The sequence below is a fragment of the Haliaeetus albicilla genome, chromosome 6 (genome assembly GCF_947461875.1).
Source record: "Haliaeetus albicilla chromosome 6, bHalAlb1.1, whole genome shotgun sequence".
In the NCBI taxonomy this organism is placed as follows: Eukaryota; Metazoa; Chordata; class Aves; order Accipitriformes; family Accipitridae; genus Haliaeetus; species Haliaeetus albicilla.
The window spans coordinates 5,116,693-5,136,904 of record NC_091488.1 but is presented as its reverse complement, the minus strand read 5'-3'; the positions used below and the strand labels follow the sequence as shown (position 1 = coordinate 5,136,904).

The window sequence follows — 20,212 nt, the reverse complement described above, 5'->3', positions numbered from 1 at the left end:
GGTGAAACTGAAAAGACTCAGGATTTACCAATAGAGAAAACAGAACATGATTTTTATAGGAATATATATATAATGGATATGATATATTTATATTATAAATATATAACATCTACATGAATCTAGAGTTAAAAATAGAGTTATCTGACGTTTTAGGATTTTTCATGTGTAAGAAACAATGTTAATTCCTTTCTGAACAGGTCTGAACAGAAAGGGTTGTATTTTTATTATTATTACAAGGGGTTGTTTTATGTTAGCAGGGATTTGTTCATTTGATTTTGTTAGCGCGTTGACGGTAAGAGGAAGAATATTGTGGGATGCGGTTCCTTGGGTCATTATGTTGTTCTTCATTAACTGTGCCTTGCCTCCCATTCATTGCCTGCTTTTCTCCCCTCCTGGGCATATGCTGCTGCCAGCCCACAGAGTGGCTCAGTGGAAAAACACTCCTCATCTCCTTATAGTTCCAAGCTTCCTGCAGGCTGCATACTTCTGTAGGCTGTATTTGATATAATATTTTATCTGGAGTCATTGTTTCCAGAGAAGCAGTTCCTATTGAGGTCACCACAGCTACCTATGAACCCTTTTAACAGGAGAAAAGCTTAAAAAGAAACCAGTATTTTTACCCTTGCAACAGGATTAAGTTATCGATTACAAAATTGGAAGTGAAGTTACAAACAAAAAACATTAAATGCAGAACAGAGTAAGTCGGGAACTAATCTTTCTTTCCTCATCTAGGATTTCTCTGCTTCGTGCTTTGGCTGTCTCATTCTGTCTTTTAAGAAAAGCTTTTGAGAAATGAATTTCTCCTTGAATTTCTATCCTGTGCTGCTATCCTGTGCTTTTCTGGTTCCTATTCAGTGTAATTAAAAGAGATTTGAGATGAGGTCCTCAGATTCCTGTGACTCTCTAAGGTCGCTCATGGAGGCGATCGGCTGCAGGGCAGGCGCGGAGCAGGGGATCGTGGTGTATGGGGAGGATTCCTGAGCTGGGAAAACCCCAGAAACCTGCCGGAACCGGCAGGTCCATGAGGGAGAGCAGCTGATGAAGCGTGGGCAGGGCCACGCGTAATGGCGGCCGCCCCCCCGCTCCCACCAAGGGCGGCCCTAGGGAGGGAGGCGAACAGAGCGGGCAAACAGGCCGCGGCGCGTCAGGCCAAGGCACTGCGCGGCAGTCGGCATGGGAGAGTCCCTCTTCAAAGGTTGGGCAAGTCCACCCAACCCAGCAACCCTGGGTCCACACAAGGACCACGCAACCCAGCACACTGCTCTGTGTCTGAGTGGAGACCAGCGAGGAGTGGAGTTCCTCAGGGGTCGGTATTGAGACCGGCGCTCTTTGACATCTTTGTCAGCAACATGGACAGTGGGATCGAGTACACCCTCAGCAAGTTTGCCGATGACACCAAGCTGTGTGGTGCGGTCGACACGCAGGAGGGAAGGGATGTCATCCAGAGGGACCTGGACAGGCTTGAGAGGTGGGCCCGTGCCAACCTCATGAAGTTCAACAAGGCCAAGTGCAAGGTCCTGCATGTGGATCAGGGCAATCCCAAGCACAAAGACAGGCTGGGCGATGAGTGGATTGAGAGAAGCCCTGCAGAGAAGGACTTGGGGGTATTGGTGGATGAAAAAACCTGAATATGAGCCAGCGAAGTGCAATAGTAGCCCAGAAATCCAACTGTATCCTGGGCTGCATCAAACGAAGCGTGACCAGCAGGTCGAGGGAAGTGATTCTCCCCCTCTACTCTGCGCTGGTGAGACCCCACCTGCAGTACTGTGTTCAGCTCTGGGCCCCCAATGTAAGAAGGACATGGACTTGTTGGAGCAAGTCCAGAGGAGGGCCATGAAGATGATCAGAGGGCTGAAGCACCTCTCCTGTGAAGACAGACTGAGAGAGTTGGGGTTGTTTAGCCTACAGAAGAGAAGGCTCTGGGGAGACCTTGTAGTAGCCTTCCAGTACCTAAAGGAGGCCTACAAGAAAGCCAGAGAGGGACTTTTTATAAGGGCGTGTAGTGATAGGACAAGGGGTAATGGCTTTAAATTGAGAGAGGGTGGATTTAGATTAGATATTAGGAAGATGTTCTTTACTGTGGGGGTGGTGAGGCACTGGAGCAGGTTGTCCAGAAAGGCTGTGGTTGCCCCCTTCCTGGCAGTGTTCAAGGCCAGGTTGGATGGGGCTTTGAGCAACCTGGTCTAGTGGAAGGTGTCCCTGCCTATGGCAGGGGGGTTGAAACTAGGTGATCTTTAAGGTCCCTTCCAACCCAAACCATTCTATGATTCTATGATTGCAGTGCAGCCATGCTTAACACTCTCCCAAACATCAGGTGAATAGCGGGACACCTTTCCTACAACCAACTGCAGATAGCTTGAGTGTGATGGGAGCTTGTAGGCTCATAGGATTGAGGTGTGCAGATTCTACAGCTCTCGTTTCTTTCCTTTTGTCTTAGCAAGTCAAACTGCCGTTGTTTGCTTATGCCATAAGACTCTACCAGTCACCCCTTAGAGAAGCTCCTTCCTTAACGTGCAATCACCTCTTGGTCTGATGCTGTTTTACAGAAGCCATGCAACACAATAATACAACAGGTCTGTGGTCCCGTGACATTAATTTTAATTGCTGGTGTATAGAAGAGACCAATATATATCAGCAATAAATGTCAGATATCTCTGTCACTCAGCAGTGCTAGAGCCAAATAAATGAGATATGCCTGGAGTCTTCCCACCTTGATCTAGACACTGCATGGAGGTGCCCTGTTTAAGAACTGAACTCCAGTAGCTCCTTCAGCAGCAAACACACTGGGGTTACTAAGGGCTTCCTCAAAAGTGTGCCCAACACCACTCCCCAGAAGCCTGCCAGCAGGGGAAGGTTTTGAGGTGAACCATTGCTGCTGACGTTTCAGCACACCATGTGCACCTGCAGAAGCACACACATCCCTGTAAATTGTAGATGTGCCCCCTCAGGGTATGTCCTGCCTGACACTTGCAACCTGCTTCATTTCCAACTCAAGGTGGAGGACTGCAAGGTGAGAAGTACAGAAATGTGGGGGGAGGGCGGGGATTACCCCAGCTCCCCACCTCACCAACTGGTGACCTGCTAACGAAATCCCAAACTACCTCAAGCTCCTAGTTCCTTGCTCTCCCTTTTCTGTGCCACCCATGCCACTTCTTCCCCTTCCACCAACAGGTTTATTTTCCAAAAAAGGGACAAAACCACCACCCCAAACACATTCTGGAGGACTAACATGTTTTCTGGCAGTGTCTAGACCAGTCTGCAACATGTGGTCACCCCAAGCCTCAGGTGGGTGGCTTAGGTGGCTCTCTAAGGTTTGACCAAGTGAATTATTCCAACGTTAAAATATTTTGTATTTTTTGAAGGGTATGAACTGGCTGCCTGAAAAGAACGCTAGCTTTCTTCAGTGAAAGTGAAACATAGACCTTTCAAACATTATCCAGCAGGACCAAGACATTAAAACTAAGAGTGGAACAACATAATTTTCGTGTCAGGGACTATCATTTTTTTGCACTTGCTCCAGTTCTCACAGGCTTTTTCACAGGCTTTTGAACAACAAATTAATATATTCTTGTAACTTCTTGATATAAGGCTAAGTATTGTAGCTTCACATTCGTTTGCGGTCAGACTTTCCCATCTGTGTCTGAAAGTGACATTTTCAAATTAACTCCTTCATATTCATAGGTATTTAGTTTTCTGAAAAGTGTCTTTTCCAAGCCCAGCACTTCTTAAATTATTTAATCTGTTTCTCAGAACTATGAGAAATTGAAGATATGATTAATTCTAAAAATCATAGATAAAAAGCCTCTAGCTAGCCATTAATAATGACAGTCTTATTGAAATAGTCTCACCTATGCAGTATATTTAGCAAGACAACATCAAAGCCCCAAAAGGTTCTGCTTTTTTTTTTTTTCCCATCAAAAATATCTCAGTAAGTAACACTAGTTGGGAAAAAAATGTGTGGAGTCGCTTTGCTTTCTCTTCCTTAGGCTTGTGTTCAAATGAAAAGGTAAAATCATCTAGGATTGTCATCAAGGAAAAGTTTTCTGACTTGGTATATCAGAAACAATATCTTCCGAACAACAGAAAGTAGCTCTAGAAGGAAATATGTTACATCTCCCCCTTTCTATACAATTGTTTCTGAAAACATGTATATCAGCATGTCAGAATATTACCTGAATAGCATGAATCATTTTAAGTAATATTTTATGAATATCAAAACAAAGATTAATTATTCTCTGGCCACTATTAGCCATAAGCTGGCAAGCACCATAACATGTTCTGCCAATGACTGTCAGAATTAATTTGCAAGCCTTCTGCTTTTTCTAGTGGTGTGCTGCAGAATGTACCGAGTTTTGCTTGCTTTTTTTCTTTTTTTTTTTCTATAAGATTTAGACAACCACCAGATTTGTTTCCATTTTTTCCCTGTAGCTAACATGCTAGAAGATCTATCAATAGGTTACTGTTCTGACACAAAAGCATAATTCCAGTGTAACCTACTGAGGACTGTTTGTTTCTTACAAGTTGCCCTCTGTGTCAATCCACAAAGGAGATGGATTGTTATATCCTGCAAACCGTAGTAACTCATGCACTTAGCTTTGGAGCCTTAATTACCTGCACGGTGGTAGGAGAACAAAGTGACAAAACATACCCACTATCCACTAGGCTAGAAAAAGTGAAACAAAATGGTTTCTTCATGCATCAGTTTCTCTCCATTAATCTTTACATATATATTCATACATTCAGAATAATCAGATGCTATTATGTTAACTTCTCACTGTTTGCTGTATGTTTTTAGACCAGCACAACATTTATAATTACAGAACATCTTTGCAAGTTCGTAACTAATCGCCAAAGCAGTCTCGCAAGCAGAATTTAAACCACAAAATCCTACTGAATCCCACAGTAAATATATATAAATATACAGAGAAGAGGAAGTTTAGCAAGAAAAGCTCACGTACACTTAGAACTACAGACTTTCGGCAAAGGTGAAAACCAGCATCATTATATTCAAGAGCTTAGTATTCAGTGTCAATTACTACCAATTTTTTCTGTGAACAACAGTCTTCTAGATGGTGTATGATACATCTCGGCATGGAAACAAAGTATGCTTAATGCCTTTTCAATGAAATTATTAATGCCAACATACCATCACATGACCATCATACATTGACACATCTAATACCTTCATACAATTTGAATAGAAATTATGTGTTTGCTACTTACCTAACTGGGTCTCCTGAACTGTTAGCTTACTCTCCAAGGGGTGTAAAAGCTTTGGTGGTTTATCTGTTAGTGGTGCTAGAAAAGAAAGAAATTCACATATATAGTTTTCTGATTATTATTGGGTAGAATAAGACTTGATTTTATGCCTATTGTTTCAGGAATGCTTCGTTTTTTTCTTTTGTTTAAATAAAGTTCACACCTTCAGTTGCTGTAAATATTTTTTTTTAGAGAGTAAGTATAGCACCAAATTTAGAATCTTTCACATGCCAAGGTATTGAAGGCACTTGTGTTAAGTCATCTCTTTAAACCCTTACAAAAACCATGCACTGACATGTTAAAATTTTGTATTTTCATAAATATTATCCAGCATTTCATACTTTGTTATAATATTCAATTACCTTTCTATTAAATATAGTCATTAACAGAGAAATACTATAAACTAAGTTACTGTAAAACAATTTTGAAGAGTTGATGAAAATTTTACTTTAAAAGATATTACCATCAGTGAAAATTTTCAAAGTGGAGTACTAGAAAAAGGCTCAGTTCTCAAAATCCAAGGGATGGGTACAGTGAAATAATGTCAAGATTCCTAATAGGATGACTTCCCTCCTCCCTTTTGATCTACCCTGAAATAATATTAGTAGACTTATGCAAATTGTTGAATAGGAAGTTTGGTAGTGGTCAAAAACCTTCTGAAGGTTGTTGAAGTGTGTTCAATCCATGCAGCTAAATAGTGCTGCTATTCTACTAGATTCATCATCTGTATACTTAATTCATAGCAGTGACATTGATTATTACTACTTTTGCTGTTGTTAGCAAGTGTACTCTTTACTGATCTGACAGATGACTGCATGTTATATGAAAAAAAGAGCATTCATTTATTTTTTTCTTTAAAATTGATAGTAAATGTTCATGGGAAAGCTCCAACTTTTCTAGTCACTTGGAACATTTTGATATTTTGCTTTTCAACTTTCAGTCTTTAACAGAGATTATGGGCTGTCAGAGATTTAAAGTGCATCTGACATTTTGATATAACTCTATAATATTTGTTCCCTCCAACTTGTCAAAATCACTGTTCCCTTTCTTACTGACACACACACATCCACATGTGTATGGGTTTAATCTACTAAACACACTCATCTCCTGTCAGTTGAATTGCAGGAGAGCTTTAGTTGCATTCTCTTTACTATGTTTCCCCTGCTCTTTAATTAAATTATCAATGCCCTTTAAAATCTACAGTATTAATTTGAACTGTGCAGCAATTATAGAATGGATTCATTATCAACTCATACATTTCTGCTTTACAGAGGTTTTCCTTTATCTGACCAGAGTGTAAACCCACCCAGTTGGTGTCTGGGATGTTGACCCATCAGATCTAGGACTGAATCAGAATATCTCTTTGAGGATGGGAAAAGAACTGGATTTGGTCCACATACCCTCTTTCAGTTCATTCTTCCAACAACAGCTTCTACTCTCTACAGGAAATCATTCTGCACTACAGACTTTGGAGAGAGCCACAGCTGTGACAGACTTTTTGGCAACATCTCTGGGTTGTTACTTTTCTTTACACCGATTTGAATGCTTTTTAGCTCTCTTTGTCTCTCTCTCTTTTTTTTTTTTTTCCTTGGGGGCTAAAGTGGGTGGACGGGAAAAGGATTTGAAATATATTTTCCCTTAAACTGCAAAATTAGTCATTCCCATTTCTTAACTTCTCTGTAAAGGCTCATAATTTATCAGCACATTGACATTTTTTAAACATCATCCACTATGAATTTAAATTTAGTTTTGCAGTTCTGTCATTCTCAACAAAATTACCATTCCTCAGATAATGTCTTCTGAGTCACTGTTGTTCTAAATCTGTTTTGAAACTCTTTGAGCAAACAAAGTTCTCTCATTGTAAGTAAAGATATAGTAACTGGTAGAGTTAATCTGAATGCAACAAATAAGTAGATTAGAAAACAGTATTTTTCTCAGTTTAAGCAAAGATTGACATTACTTTTGTGGTCCTGTACTTCAGGTCTCTAAGAGGCTTCCTACTTTTAAATGAATAGGCACAGGATGTTAATATATGCAGATAAATCATCCTTCAACAACAGTATGAAGTTATTATAAAATTTGTGCCCAATTTAATTTTCCCACATCTTGTGAGGTTCAATAGATAATTTAACAGAGAAAAGGTTACTGAAAATAATAAATTAGACACATAACTGATGTATCAGAATCACAGGAACACGTAGACTGGAAAAACCCTCTGGAGGCCAAGTGGTCCAACCTCCTGTTCAAAGCAGGTCCGATAGAACAGGTTGCCAGGACCTCACCCAGTCATGTTTTGAACATCTCTGTGGATGGAGATTTTACCACTTCAGGTGTTCCAGCCCCCAACCACCTTGTGGCATGCACTAGACTCAGCCCAGTACATCCATGTCTTTTTGTACGCCGGGGAGCCCAAAATTTGTCACAGCATTCCAGATGTGCCCTCACCGATACTAAAGAGATGCGAAGGATCACCCGCCTGGACTTGCTAGCTAAATTCTTGCCAACTTGCCTTTGCCAACTCATGCTCAACTTATTGTCCACCTGGGCTACCAGGATCTTTCCTGCAAAGCTTTTTCCTTTTCAGTCAGTCCCTGGTTCTGCACTGCTGCGTGGGGTTATTCCACTCCTTGAGCAAGACGTTGCTTTTGCCTTTGTTGGACTCCATGACTTTCTCCAACTTATCAAGGTCTCCCTAAACAGGAGCCCTGCCCTCCGCTTTGTCACCCATTCCACCCATTTTGCTGAGAGTGCACTCTGTCCCATCATCCAGGAGTACATAAAAATCCTAATCAACATTAAAACAAAGATACACCAGAGGTGTTGTATAGTTATTTTAAAGTGATAGTTACCAGTATTTGTGGCCAGGAAGAATTCATGCTTAATAAGACAGTGCACCTCTAAGCTCTCTAAATTGAGGCAAATATCAGTATTTCAGTGTTGCATTTCCTATTGATGCCTACCAACCTGACGCTGTTGTGGGTATGTCTATACTACAACCAATCACATCTCCCAGGGCCAATTCCTTCACCCATCTGGAAAAGTGAAAGCATCCCTGGGCGTTCTGCATTCCAGAGTTTTAGGCTATAGGGAAATACTGTGACTGGGAGTAATATAGGCAAGGAAAATAATTTGAATAACTTTGTATACTTAAAATATCAGATTTTCAAAGGTTATTTGAAATGTGCCCTCAGTCAATCAACACCTTTAGTGTCTGTTATTTTATCTATTTTTTAGCCTACAAATGTATGAATGTTTTCCTGGCAATTAATCCAGGTGGACCAAGGCAGAGGTGGGTATTTCTCCAGCTGCCTCTCTCCCTTTCAAGTTTACACTCTCCCCAGATAGCAACTTTAATGGACAGCAGAGTTTCTGCAATCCTTATTCAGTTTAGAAACTCTGAAGTAGACCTATGCATCTGCTATAAGCTGTTTCATATCTTTCAAACCATGGGGTGCAACGGGGTCAACCCACCATGCAACAGGCTATTCAAAATTAATACAATTTTCAGATGGATATATTGAGGCACAGTTATCTACTAAACTGAACAGCAAAACCAGAATTTAATCCTTTCTTCCTAAACTTTTACTAAATAGCAAGAATCAAACAAAAATTACAAAAGTCACAACTACAGCTGGTCTTTTAAACAGGTTAAATACTTTTTTTTTAAGTGAATAGATGGAGGAAGGCAATAATTTTCATGTCCTACAAAAATATCCATGATTTCAAAGCACTTCCTGTTCTGTACTGTATGCAAAGAACCAGAACTCTTTTGACTGTGTTTAAAAAAAAATAAAGAGATGGTCCTCTTCCCACCAGGTAGTAGTTATCAACATGGTTGTCATACAGGAGGAACAGAGTGTTCAGATTCCTATTCTTGCATGAGAGAGTTCTCAAGTCTCTTGGCAAGAATCTTAGATCTTGGATATTATTATCTACCGATGCATGGGTGCACTTCTCCCTCCCTCTCTCCCCCTTCCACCCCCCACCTTTTTCTCTTCCTTTCTTTCTTTCTCTATCACTGCCTTTTTTTTTTCTTTTTTTTTTTTTTCTTTCCCACTCAAGAGTCGAGAACCTTATCCCAGACAAAGTTAACCAAAACTGGTATATTCCTCTCAAAAAAATGGGGTTTGACAGGTCAGATTCTTTCAACAAAAAGCTGTTGGATCATAAATCAAGTTTACAGCCCACCTTGTATTTGATTTCTGAACCATCAGTGATGAATGGTTTGAAAACAAATATGTCAAACTTGTTTTTCATTTGAAAGAAACTAAAGTTTAAAAAAAAAAAATCCCAAGTGAAGTAACCGATTCTGAAGCTGTATTGAAAATATCTGACTTCAGAGATACCATTCAGCTGCAGACATATTGATCCTACTCAAAGAGGAAGTGCCTAAATTCACATTCCATGTCTATCAGATTGGCTGTACATTTAAAACATATTGAACAATTTGTCTTGCGGTAATGAAACTGAGAGCCACCACAATCAGTCACCCGACTGGAAACTAGCCAGAAGATAATATTTTTACATCAGCCACCTACTTCCATACTCCTCCTTCTAATCTGCCGCTTTAGCTTTAGATGTTTATGGTCACATGATACATTTGCTCGCTGCAAAATTCTGTTATTTGGAGAGACCAGCCACCTGTTAGAATTTAACACAGCTAATGAAGGAAAGCTTAATCCAAACGGTACAGCAAAATCTGGACATCAAAGAAGGAACTGCCTCGAAACCCACAATCTTTATAATAGAAAAATAATGATACCAAAGATCTATGGTTATGTCTGTTTTACAAAGTTCTCTCAGATTCGTCCTTGCAGATTGTAATGATTACAATTCATTTTCATTTTTTAGAGGCACACAGGGCTGTGTGGAGTTGTCTGCACCTCAGAAAGCCAGTTTATTGGTTGGACACTTCCCGCAAGGACAAAAATTCACAGGAATGGCTGCCTTACCTGGCCACTCCAAGTTATCTATATTTTAGGACAGTTCTTGTTCAGCCTTTTTATTGAACTAAAACTTACTTTCCGAGGATGAAAACCCTTCTGATCTTTCTGAGATTGTAGATAATACAATGAGATTAAACCTCTTATGTTTATGAACTTAGACCATTTTTAGAAAAAATGACTGACGTCCCTGGAAGATATTGCAACTATAGCACAGGGCTGAATGGGGGAAAGAATTCATTAGTATGCTAAGCAAAATGTTCCTATACTTTGAAATCAAAGGAAACCAGAGAGATGGAGTTCTTCTCTTGAAGTCCACACCATTTCTTTAATTCATTCTGCAGTTCAGAAAGATTCCTCATCTCTTAGCTTGCCTCTAGAAACTAAGAGAATTCCTCATTACAATCTATTTTCCTGATGATTTTCTGAGCCTGGGTTTCTTTTTTGTCCTTTCTTCATTCTGCTATTTTTGGCACAGGCAAATGACCTCGGGGACAAGGCACCTCTGTCAGAGGAGGGATATTAGGTCTGATTGACTGTAAAGCTGAACCTTCAGGCACTTAGACTGCTAAGTGTCCACTTCATGAGAGGGGTCTTGAAATAAAGCACTGCCATTGGAAAGCCATCATTTATGAAAAGCTGCCGTAGATGGCGGTATTTAGGAATCACAGGTAATTACAAGAATAGGAGGAAAAACTATAGTATTTCAGCTGATAACTGCAGTACCTTGGAAAACACTGATGTATGCTTTTGGGTTTGCTTTATTTTTTTTTTTTTCAACAGTAATGTCTGTAAAAGAAATAGTGCAGTAGCAGTAGTCTACAGTAGGCTGCAATAAAATTAATTATGTGCAGCCTGAACCTGCAGTCTTGAAACACTAATATACACAGTCACTGTCCAGATGAATATTAATATTGAGAACTCTGAGGTTCCTCAGAGCAATCATGAGCAGAGCAAAACTTAAGTAATGCAATGCAAGGATGTTGTTTTTTTCCTTTATTTCTCCTAAGTATAGCCCTATGTATTCAGATATATCACTAGAGAAATCATTGCCTTTTAAAAAATAAATACATGGCAAGGTCTTCCATAAAAAGAGAATCCTTTATACCTGCTTGAGACTTCTAACAACCTTAAATCTCATTTCTCAGTTACAATCAGGTTAGTTTCCATTCACAAGGGCATCATTTAAAATCACGTATGCTATGAATTGCACAGCAGCCCTGTAAGAATATTCTGCCTCACTGTGTGAACAAGCCTGGTTATACCCTGAATCAAGCAGTTCAAACTGAGGGCAGATACGTATAAGGATAGTAAAGATACATGTGTGAAGCCATAGGCATGTGACCGTAAATGAGCTGCCTAATGTGACTTAGTTATCACTATGACTGATTGAAGATCAGCTTTTATCTTCTGAAATGTTCCCATGAATCTTGCATTGAGAGACAAAAAGTCTGCCTCTTCTTTCAGTTTATGACTTTCTCATTGTCTATCCTTACCACATATTAAAAAAACCCCAACCCTATCGCTTTGAGCATACAAATGAAAACGGTCTTTATTTCTCATACCTAAACCTTTCTTCTGATGTTTTTCCCAAACTGAAGTTACAGTCCTCAATTTTTTTACGTAAGGAAATTTTCCTAAAAGAACTATGCAATGCATTAAACAGAATATTAGCACTTCCTGGGAGAAAGTGCAGAAGCAGATAAAATGGTAATTAATAAAGAGGCCATTATTATGCAAAAGTTTCAATGATGCCTATTGAGAAAAGAAGAGGCATTGCTAAAATGAAATCTTAGAAGATGGAAAGAGTATTTCCAAGAAGTCTTTTAAAATGTTTTGAGCTTGTGAGTCCCCTGTGATTAACAACAGGTTGAATACTGGAGGAGAAGAGCAAATGCAGCCAGATGTTGGCGTTTTCATTATCTGCTCATCTCTAATTGAATCTGATGTGACACTTGTGCTACCCCTATGATTTCAGAGAAGATCTATGTATCACTCTTTTTTTTCTGTTAGTTTTCTTGAACACACAGTGACATTTCCCAGTGGTCTCCAAGGAAAAAGTACAAATAATCAAAATGCTGTCATCACAAATGTTAATGCAGTCTTGAAATACAAAAGAACTAAAGATTATAGGTAGTTAAAACTACTGAGTGAAATATCAGCCTAACATCTTGACAGTATTGGTCTCTCTGCGTGGCAGATTTAGAATTTATATTTCGATCTTACAAAGAGGAGAGGAAGGAATAAAGCAAGGCTTTGATCCTAAAAGACTTTCTATTATAGGGACAGGATTTCCCCCTCCCCCACAAAAAAAGAAGAGACCCAAAATACAAAAAGGCATATAAAAATATTAAAGGATCTAAAGTATCCAAAATATAATTTTCTCTCTCTTGCATGAAGTTCCTCTGCATTACACCATGGTTTCTGTGCAAAACTAATCCCTAGAGCAAGATAACGGAAATGAGATTTTCTATGTAGGTATATGAAAAGTATGTCATGCTAAAGCCTGATCTGTCTGTATGGGCTATTAAATTTGTCCCTCCACTTCCATCTAAGAGACATCAGATAATCTGAAAAAAACCCTGAGAAATAGTGAACAAGTTGTTTGCCGCTGTTGTCGCTATAAACAAGCATGTAATATATTATCTGTGTGTTTAATTAAAATAAAAGCTCTTAGCAATAGAATGAAACCATGCATCCAGGAGAACTTCCACCAGGAGATTCTCTGAGGTTTCAGTTTAATGGTGAAGCTCACCAGCATTTCATTCAGCAGGAATTTTGTCTGTTTTGCCATGTTTATAGTACTGGCTCATATAAGTCCTCTAGGTCAAAAGAGCCATCTCTCATCCTGCCTGAGTGCCCTAAGTGGATGCTTTGCATAACCATTTTTCTACTTCTGGAGGAGGGCACCCACACCCGTTGCTTGACACACGTGACAGGGCACTCTTATAAAACATGTCAATGGGAAATGGCATTTTGTGCAGCCTCTGACTCTTCCTTCTGCCCTTCTAGTGACAACGACTAGCAGACAAAATAACCTGAGGACAGAGGAGACCACTACAGTTGGCATGTTTTAGTACTCATGCACTACGCTCCTGGTTTGACTTTGGCTTTTTCTCCAATTTTATCTACACAGAGCTTTCCCTAAAACATCCTTGTCTTTACTACTGTGTGAGAACAGGATTAAGCAAATCCAGTTCACCTCAGTTTAAACCGTATCTGCTGCAGTTTCTGCTATTGTTTCTCTTCCAAGACAAATGAGAAGTTCTGGGAGGCTGTTTCCTAGCAATCTTAAGTCTGGAAGCCCATACTAATGTTTTTTGGAGGGATCTATATGGACCATGACCCTTACTATAACTACTTGTAGACATACTTATTTGCAGTTAGAACACGTGAGAGTATTTTTTTGCTCCTATATCTACATGTTAGGTTATGCCTTTGTTTAGAAGAGTCTTCAGTGGTGTGTTGTATAAATCTTGTATAAGGCTTGTGAAACAAATAGAAACATGTGCAGTATTCTTAACAACTGGGCTACCTGAATACATTACATATTCATGAAGTTAAACAGAGAGTTATATAAATCATGAGGTTTAGGCAAACAAGTAAGAAAAGCCAGACTCACACATTTCACATCAAGCAAGCATTCTGCAACACACACTATTAAAAATTCTCTGCATATCATCATAGATTTCCTTTTCACATAGTTCCCTCAATCTATTCTCTTTTCTTTTTTCTCTAGGTTAAAATATAGAAAATGGGGGAGCAAGTATCATAAAGTTATGTTCTCTGTGACTAGACCAAACACACATTGTCTTAACAATGACTCTATTATTCTTAACGGAAGAAAATCTCATTTAATTATCTGGTTAATTAGGGATACCTACGTTTTCTTGTTCAGCCTCACTTTCATGCTTGCCAGTTGAATCTTAGTGTTCACTATTATTTCTCTTTCTCAATCTTTTCCCAATCATTAAAATTTTTATCTGAAATTTATCATTAGTTTTCATTTTTGGCCTATTATTTTGTATACCCTGTCTCAGATTTAGATTTCAAACCCAAGTAACTGGAGTGTATTTTGCCTCATTTGAAGTCATTTATTGTAGGACACCGATATTAGGAACTGAATAGTAATATGTGTGAATCTGTTCCTGCCTTGCTTTTATTATTCTCTCCTTTTTAGAGAGTTAGGGCAGACAGTTCTTGGAAATACTGTAGCTCATGACCTTTGAATACAAATTCTAGACACTCTATGCTTTTTTTTCATAATTAAATCTTTCTGCTGATAATGCTGACATTTCAGAATAAGATTTCTCAGCCTCCGAGGAGGCCTTGTAAAGGGAATAGGACCTTATGCACCCTGACCACTTCAACTCTTCCAAAGAGCTGACATTTAAAGGCCTTGCAATTAAATTTTTTACATATTGCATGGAGTTTCCTCTTTCAGGATTTGTAGTCAACCTTTTAATTCTGTTGCTCTATTTCAAAATCATCTGATTTAAAAGGCGACCTGCTCTCATGCTCTCTGTTCCAGTTCTGTTGTAGACCTGCACACCTCTTTCATTTGTTCTGCGCGTCATTTCAGTGATTTAGTCTTCTGAATCTGTCTTTGCTCTGCTAGAAATTTGGACGTACTACCCTTTCTTGTGGCCCAAAAAGTAAGTGTGAAAAATCCATAATTTCTACTTTCGTGAACACTGTGAGGGCTTTTTTTGCTTTCTGTATTTCTCTTTGAGTGCACATTAGCTTTTCTGTCCACTTAGGCAGCTACTTCTGATCTGCTCCATTCAAGCAGGCTTTTTTGCTTTTAAGTTGAGAGATTTTGGACTGTAAGAAAGCAAAGGTCACTCCCATCTTCAAGAAAGGCAAGGAGGAGGATCTTGGGAACATAGGCTGGCCAGCCTCACCTTGACCTCCAGGAACGTGATGGAACAAATAGTCCTGGAAACCATTTCCAAACACATGAAGGACAAGATGATGACTGGGAGTAGTCAGCATGGATTTACAAAGGGGAAATTGTGCTTAACCAACCTGATAGTCTTCAGTGATGAGACGACTGGCTCAGTGGACCTGAGGACAGCAGTTGATGCTGTTTATCTTGACTTTAGCAAGGCTTTTGACACTGTCTTGCATAACTTCCTCATTGACAAATGGATAAAGTATGGACCAAGTACAGGGACAGTGAGATGGGTTGAAAACTGGCTGAACTGCTGGACTCGGAAGGTTGCAACCAGCAGCACAAAGTCCAACTGGAGGCCTGTACCAGCAGTGTACCCCGAGAACTGGTGCTGGGGCCAACGCTGTTTAACTTCTGCATTAGTGACCTGGATGATGGAACACAAAACTGGGAGGAGTGGCTGATGAACCAGATGGGTGTGCTGCCACTCAGAGGGACCTTGACAGGCTGCAGAAATGGTCTGACAGGAGCCTCGTGAAGTTCAACAAGGGGAAATGCCAAGTCCTGTCCCTGGGGAGGAATAACCTCAGGCTCCAGTACAGGCTGGGAGCCAACCAGCTGAAAATCAGATTGGCAGACAAGGACCTTGGGATCGTAGAGACCAAGTTAGACAGGAGCCAGCAATGTGCTCTTGCAGCAAGGAAAGCCAACAGCACCCTGGGACACGTTAGGCAAAGCACGGCCAGCAGGTTGAAGTAGGTGATCCTACCCCTTTACTAAGCTGTGATGAGACACATCTGGACTGCTGGGTCCAGTGCTGGGCTCTCCAGTACAAGAGAGGTGTAGACATATTGGGAGAAGGACAGTGAAGGGCCACAATGATGATTAAGGGGTTGGAGCCTTTTGTACAAGGAGAGGCTGAGAGAGCTGGGACTGCTCAGCCTGGAGAAGAGAAGGCTCAGCGGGATCTTGTCCATGTGTAAAAAAACTTGATGGGGGAAGTAAAGACAACAGAGCCAGACTCTGCTCAGCGGTGCTAAGAGACAGGACAAGAGGCAATGGCACAAACTGAAACACAGGAAATTCCCCTTAAACATAAGAAAAAACTTCTTCACTATGAGCGTGGTCACACACAGGAACAGGTTGCCCAGAGATGTTGTAAAGTCTCCGTCCTTGGAGATATTCAAAACCCAACTGGACATGACCCTCAGGAACCTGCCCTTGCTGACCCTGCTCTGAGCAGGGAACTGGACCAAAAAATCTCCAGCAGGTTTTTCATTTTTAGCAAATATTTGCACTTAGAGTCAGGTTTAGAAAGTCTGGAGAATCCCCAGGGTGTCCTGAGTAGTTAGTGTCTATGCAGCAGACTGGATGGGGGTGGAGTTGGGGGACATGCCGTCCAAATTGCACTGTACATCTCTACAGTTTATCATACAGATGTTCTGCCTGGTTCTGTAGTGTCTGTACAGACACTCCCATTATAACAGCAGACATCCTGGCACAGGGGACTTCAGGTTTGCATTATCTCTGTACAAATCTTGCCTGAAGTCTAAGCCCTGAACTTTTAGTTTCCATAGCTTTTCTGTTTTGTAACATGGTAGGAAATCAAGGTCTACCATAGGACATTAAAACCAAAAAAGTTACACAGTCCATGTAAGGGGAGGGAGGGGAACATGCCTGAGAACAATGATATCTGGTGCTTATTGTCTATTTGATGCACCGAGCTTTAAATAAAGCTCGCTATACAAACCCTGCATGGCAGATGTTATATTAGCACATATCATACAGTTACTTGGCAACAAACAGAGATTAGACACCATAAACATTTGGTCTGTAGAAATGTTACCAGAGCTGGTGGTTACACAACCATAATTTAATGCTCGGTGCATAAAAAAACCACCCTAGTTGTAAAAAATAAGTATATACTTATATATTAAAATGTCTGTAAAGCAAGCTCCAAAACCAGAAAATCTTGTTGAAAATAATACTCCTATTACATATTGTTTTAAAAGAAAACAACACAAAGCCCCCTCTTTTAATTACAAACAAAAAAAGCATCATTGCTGGCAAACAATGTAGATCACATTGAGGTGTTTCTTTTTCAGATACTGTAAGTGGGAAAGGATGACACACTTCTATCTCTTTAGTTGACATTTTTTAAAAGAAATCTTCTCTTACTTTCCTTTAGAAACAGAAAACAGTGGTTGGATAAAGTTCATTTTATGAATTAAGGAAATTAATGCCTATTAAAGCATCTGCACATCAGATCATCTGGCCGAAGCATGTTTTCTTTGGCTAGAAATCTATGCTGTCCTATTTCTTTGCAGAATCTCTACCATCATAAATTCACAATAAGTCTCTTGATTGCTATTACTCAGTTCTCTTCATAATCAAATATCTTAGGCCAGAGGAAGTGGAACTGGAAGGCCTTCCCTTATCTTTCCCCAAGCTCGTCATTTCTTCTGAACATAAGGACGAATTTGTAATGGCATGTACAGATTGTTTACACAGAAAAGTAAGGGCTACTCAGGAACTTTCTATTTCTGGAATTTTCAGTAGAAATGTCTACCTTCCTTGACAGAAATATCTTAAAAACACCACAACACATTGTTTTGGGGTTTCTGGGGTTAAAATAGAAGTGTTCATTTTGGATACAACATTTAGAGTAAGGTCTGCTTAATATTACTCTTTGTCTGCCTAGGTTTCTGCTTCTCGGTTCTTGTGGTACAAACACATTCTATTTCACAATACTTTGGTTTGAATCAAGGCCAAAGTTAAAAGATCAGAAATACTACAAACTCAAATTTCAGCTGAGGGACTAGCCAGCTGTGTTAGCATTTCCTAATCTATCTTGGAGTTTGTCTACAAGGCACTATTCAGTGTCATACAGAGCTGTATGACCCCTTTAGAAAGAACATATTAAGACACTATCATGTCTGGGCTAAAATGCTCTATTTCAGGAGTTTAATGACCTGTGCTGGTGAGCGAGGGAAGAGTGCCCTGCTAACAAATCTGTGCTGCTTCCAGCATCTGAGCTAACTAAGTGCAACTGCACAATACTTCACTATAACATATCATTAGTGATTTAAGAGCCTTAATCCAGTTTTCAAATATGGTATAGGTACTTAGGAGCCTAAATATCATGCCAGTTCTCAAAAACTCATGACATGATATGGATCCCATTCGTTTAATTCCTATGCTTTTGAAAATCCCACTTGGTACCATAATCCTTGTGTAAATCTAGGAGCAGGAATCTAAATCCCTGGAAAGCAAGTGACTTGTCTGAAAAGCTTTCTTTGGCTGAAAACTCAATTTTCCAGCAAATTAGACTCTTTCCCAATGGATAAGAAATCTGTAATGGAGTCTCTGTAGCAAGTATCAGCGTAACTCATTTTGCATAGAAATACTCTTTGCTTCTAGTTTATATGGCTGACTTCCCTTGCATGTTCAAAGAAGTGCATAACCTGCCATGCTGGAGAAATGAAAAAAACAGTTGTCACTTCAGCCACAAGATAATAAAACCAAATCTATTTAGAACCTAAAAATGTAGAGCTGTAGCAACCTTATAACAATTGAAATTGGTTTTACTGGGAAATAAAGAAAAATATTGAATCAGAAATATTGCAGCTTTTACAGATGCCAAATAAAATTATAGAGAGAATAGGAAAAGTTTGTTATCTTGAGAAAATCCTCATTCTTATATAGATTGGAAGATTGTTGCTTGGAAATATTTCATCCTTGTAGCTTCTGTGTTCAGTTTTGATAGTAAGGAACAAATTTTCATCCCACAAACAGCTGTGGGAAGTACCTATTACATTACACGGCTCTGGCTCCTTTAAGCAGAGAAAGAAGGCAAATAAAAATTATTATGCTACGTAGTGCATTGGCTAGGAGCAGTCGGTCTGTCCAAAAGACTGGGACTTCTGTTTAATACTCTTAAATTCTCAGTAATCACACAGACTCTATGTTGCTATTAATATTTAGGCAGTAAACATTAGGACCCAATGCCTCCCCAGACAGGACAGCAAGCTGCTCTATCAGAGGAAGACGTGACGGTCTTCTGCGTCAAATGAACAACAGATGATACTTTCTGCTCCTACATTACATTCCAAGACAAAGTAAAATAATCTCAGAAAGAAGCAATGCAGCCAACAAACCCCAAAAGACTAGCCTCACCACTTTTTTTTATACTTTAAATAAAAACAGGTATGCACTAATTTAGGCATGACTTTATGGATGTTTTAAATTCATAGTAATTATATTAGTAAATTCCACGTATTAACAAGGGCGAGGGATGAGAAACAAGCATTTTAAAGGTGTGTATTTTAATTACTAAAATATGCAGACAGCTAGATGCATTTTCAAAGTCTCTGGATACCACATTCCCACTGTACCCCACAGGCACTAGGTATTTAGGAAAACTAGGCACTTTGTATCAGGTATAAAGGGTCAGAATATGTGTCAAAAGCATAAAGACTGTTCTAATATTTTCTGACTCAGTTATATCTCAGTTATGCATAGTCACAATATTTGTTGTCTTCTTCCATGTAACCTCTCCCACAGATGATCCAGAAATTATTGTCTCCCTCAGAAGTTTAATCTACCTGTAACACTTGTTGGTGGCACGTATGGAAATTTTCTCCTGTGTTGTGTCGTACTACCATCCAGCTACGATGGCATAGTTTTTACTATTACAAGTGGGTTTCAGTTGGACTTCCTAAGCTATCACAGGCCCTTCATGACTGATTCATAATATATAACCCTGGGAAGAAACACTGAAAGTATCAGATCAGTGCCAAAAGTACATAATGACACTATTTTTCAAATCAACTAAAAAAGAAAAAGGTAATTACTATTACTTTTTTTTAGCAGTTTGAGAAACGCCACGCTTACGGTGTTCCTCTCTGCTTCCTTCCCCTCTGCTCAGCTTTCCGATTTGTCTAACACAAACCCAGTTAAAGCCTCATTGTAGTTGTTTAGAGCTGATCGTTGGGGAACACCCAATAAAAGGCGACGTAGCAAGGAATGGTACCTCACTAGGGTGGTGACAAGCTAATAGGCTGCAGTGCACTAACTTAAAGTAGTCATCGAGTGAACTAATTACAATTGCAAACGT

The 20,212-nt window shown here is 39.6% G+C and overlaps 1 protein-coding gene across 1 annotated transcript in view; it reads right to left on the bottom strand.

The window, feature by feature from the left end:
• Positions 1 to 20,212, bottom strand: part of IL1RAPL1 (interleukin 1 receptor accessory protein like 1) — a 728,553-nt gene that overhangs the window by 159,087 nt on the left and 549,254 nt on the right. Inside the window, exon 6 of the mRNA XM_069784874.1 lies at positions 5,224 to 5,298. Within this exon, the coding sequence (XP_069640975.1) occupies positions 5,224 to 5,298 (75 nt within the window). The remainder of the gene's footprint in view (positions 1 to 5,223; positions 5,299 to 20,212) is intronic.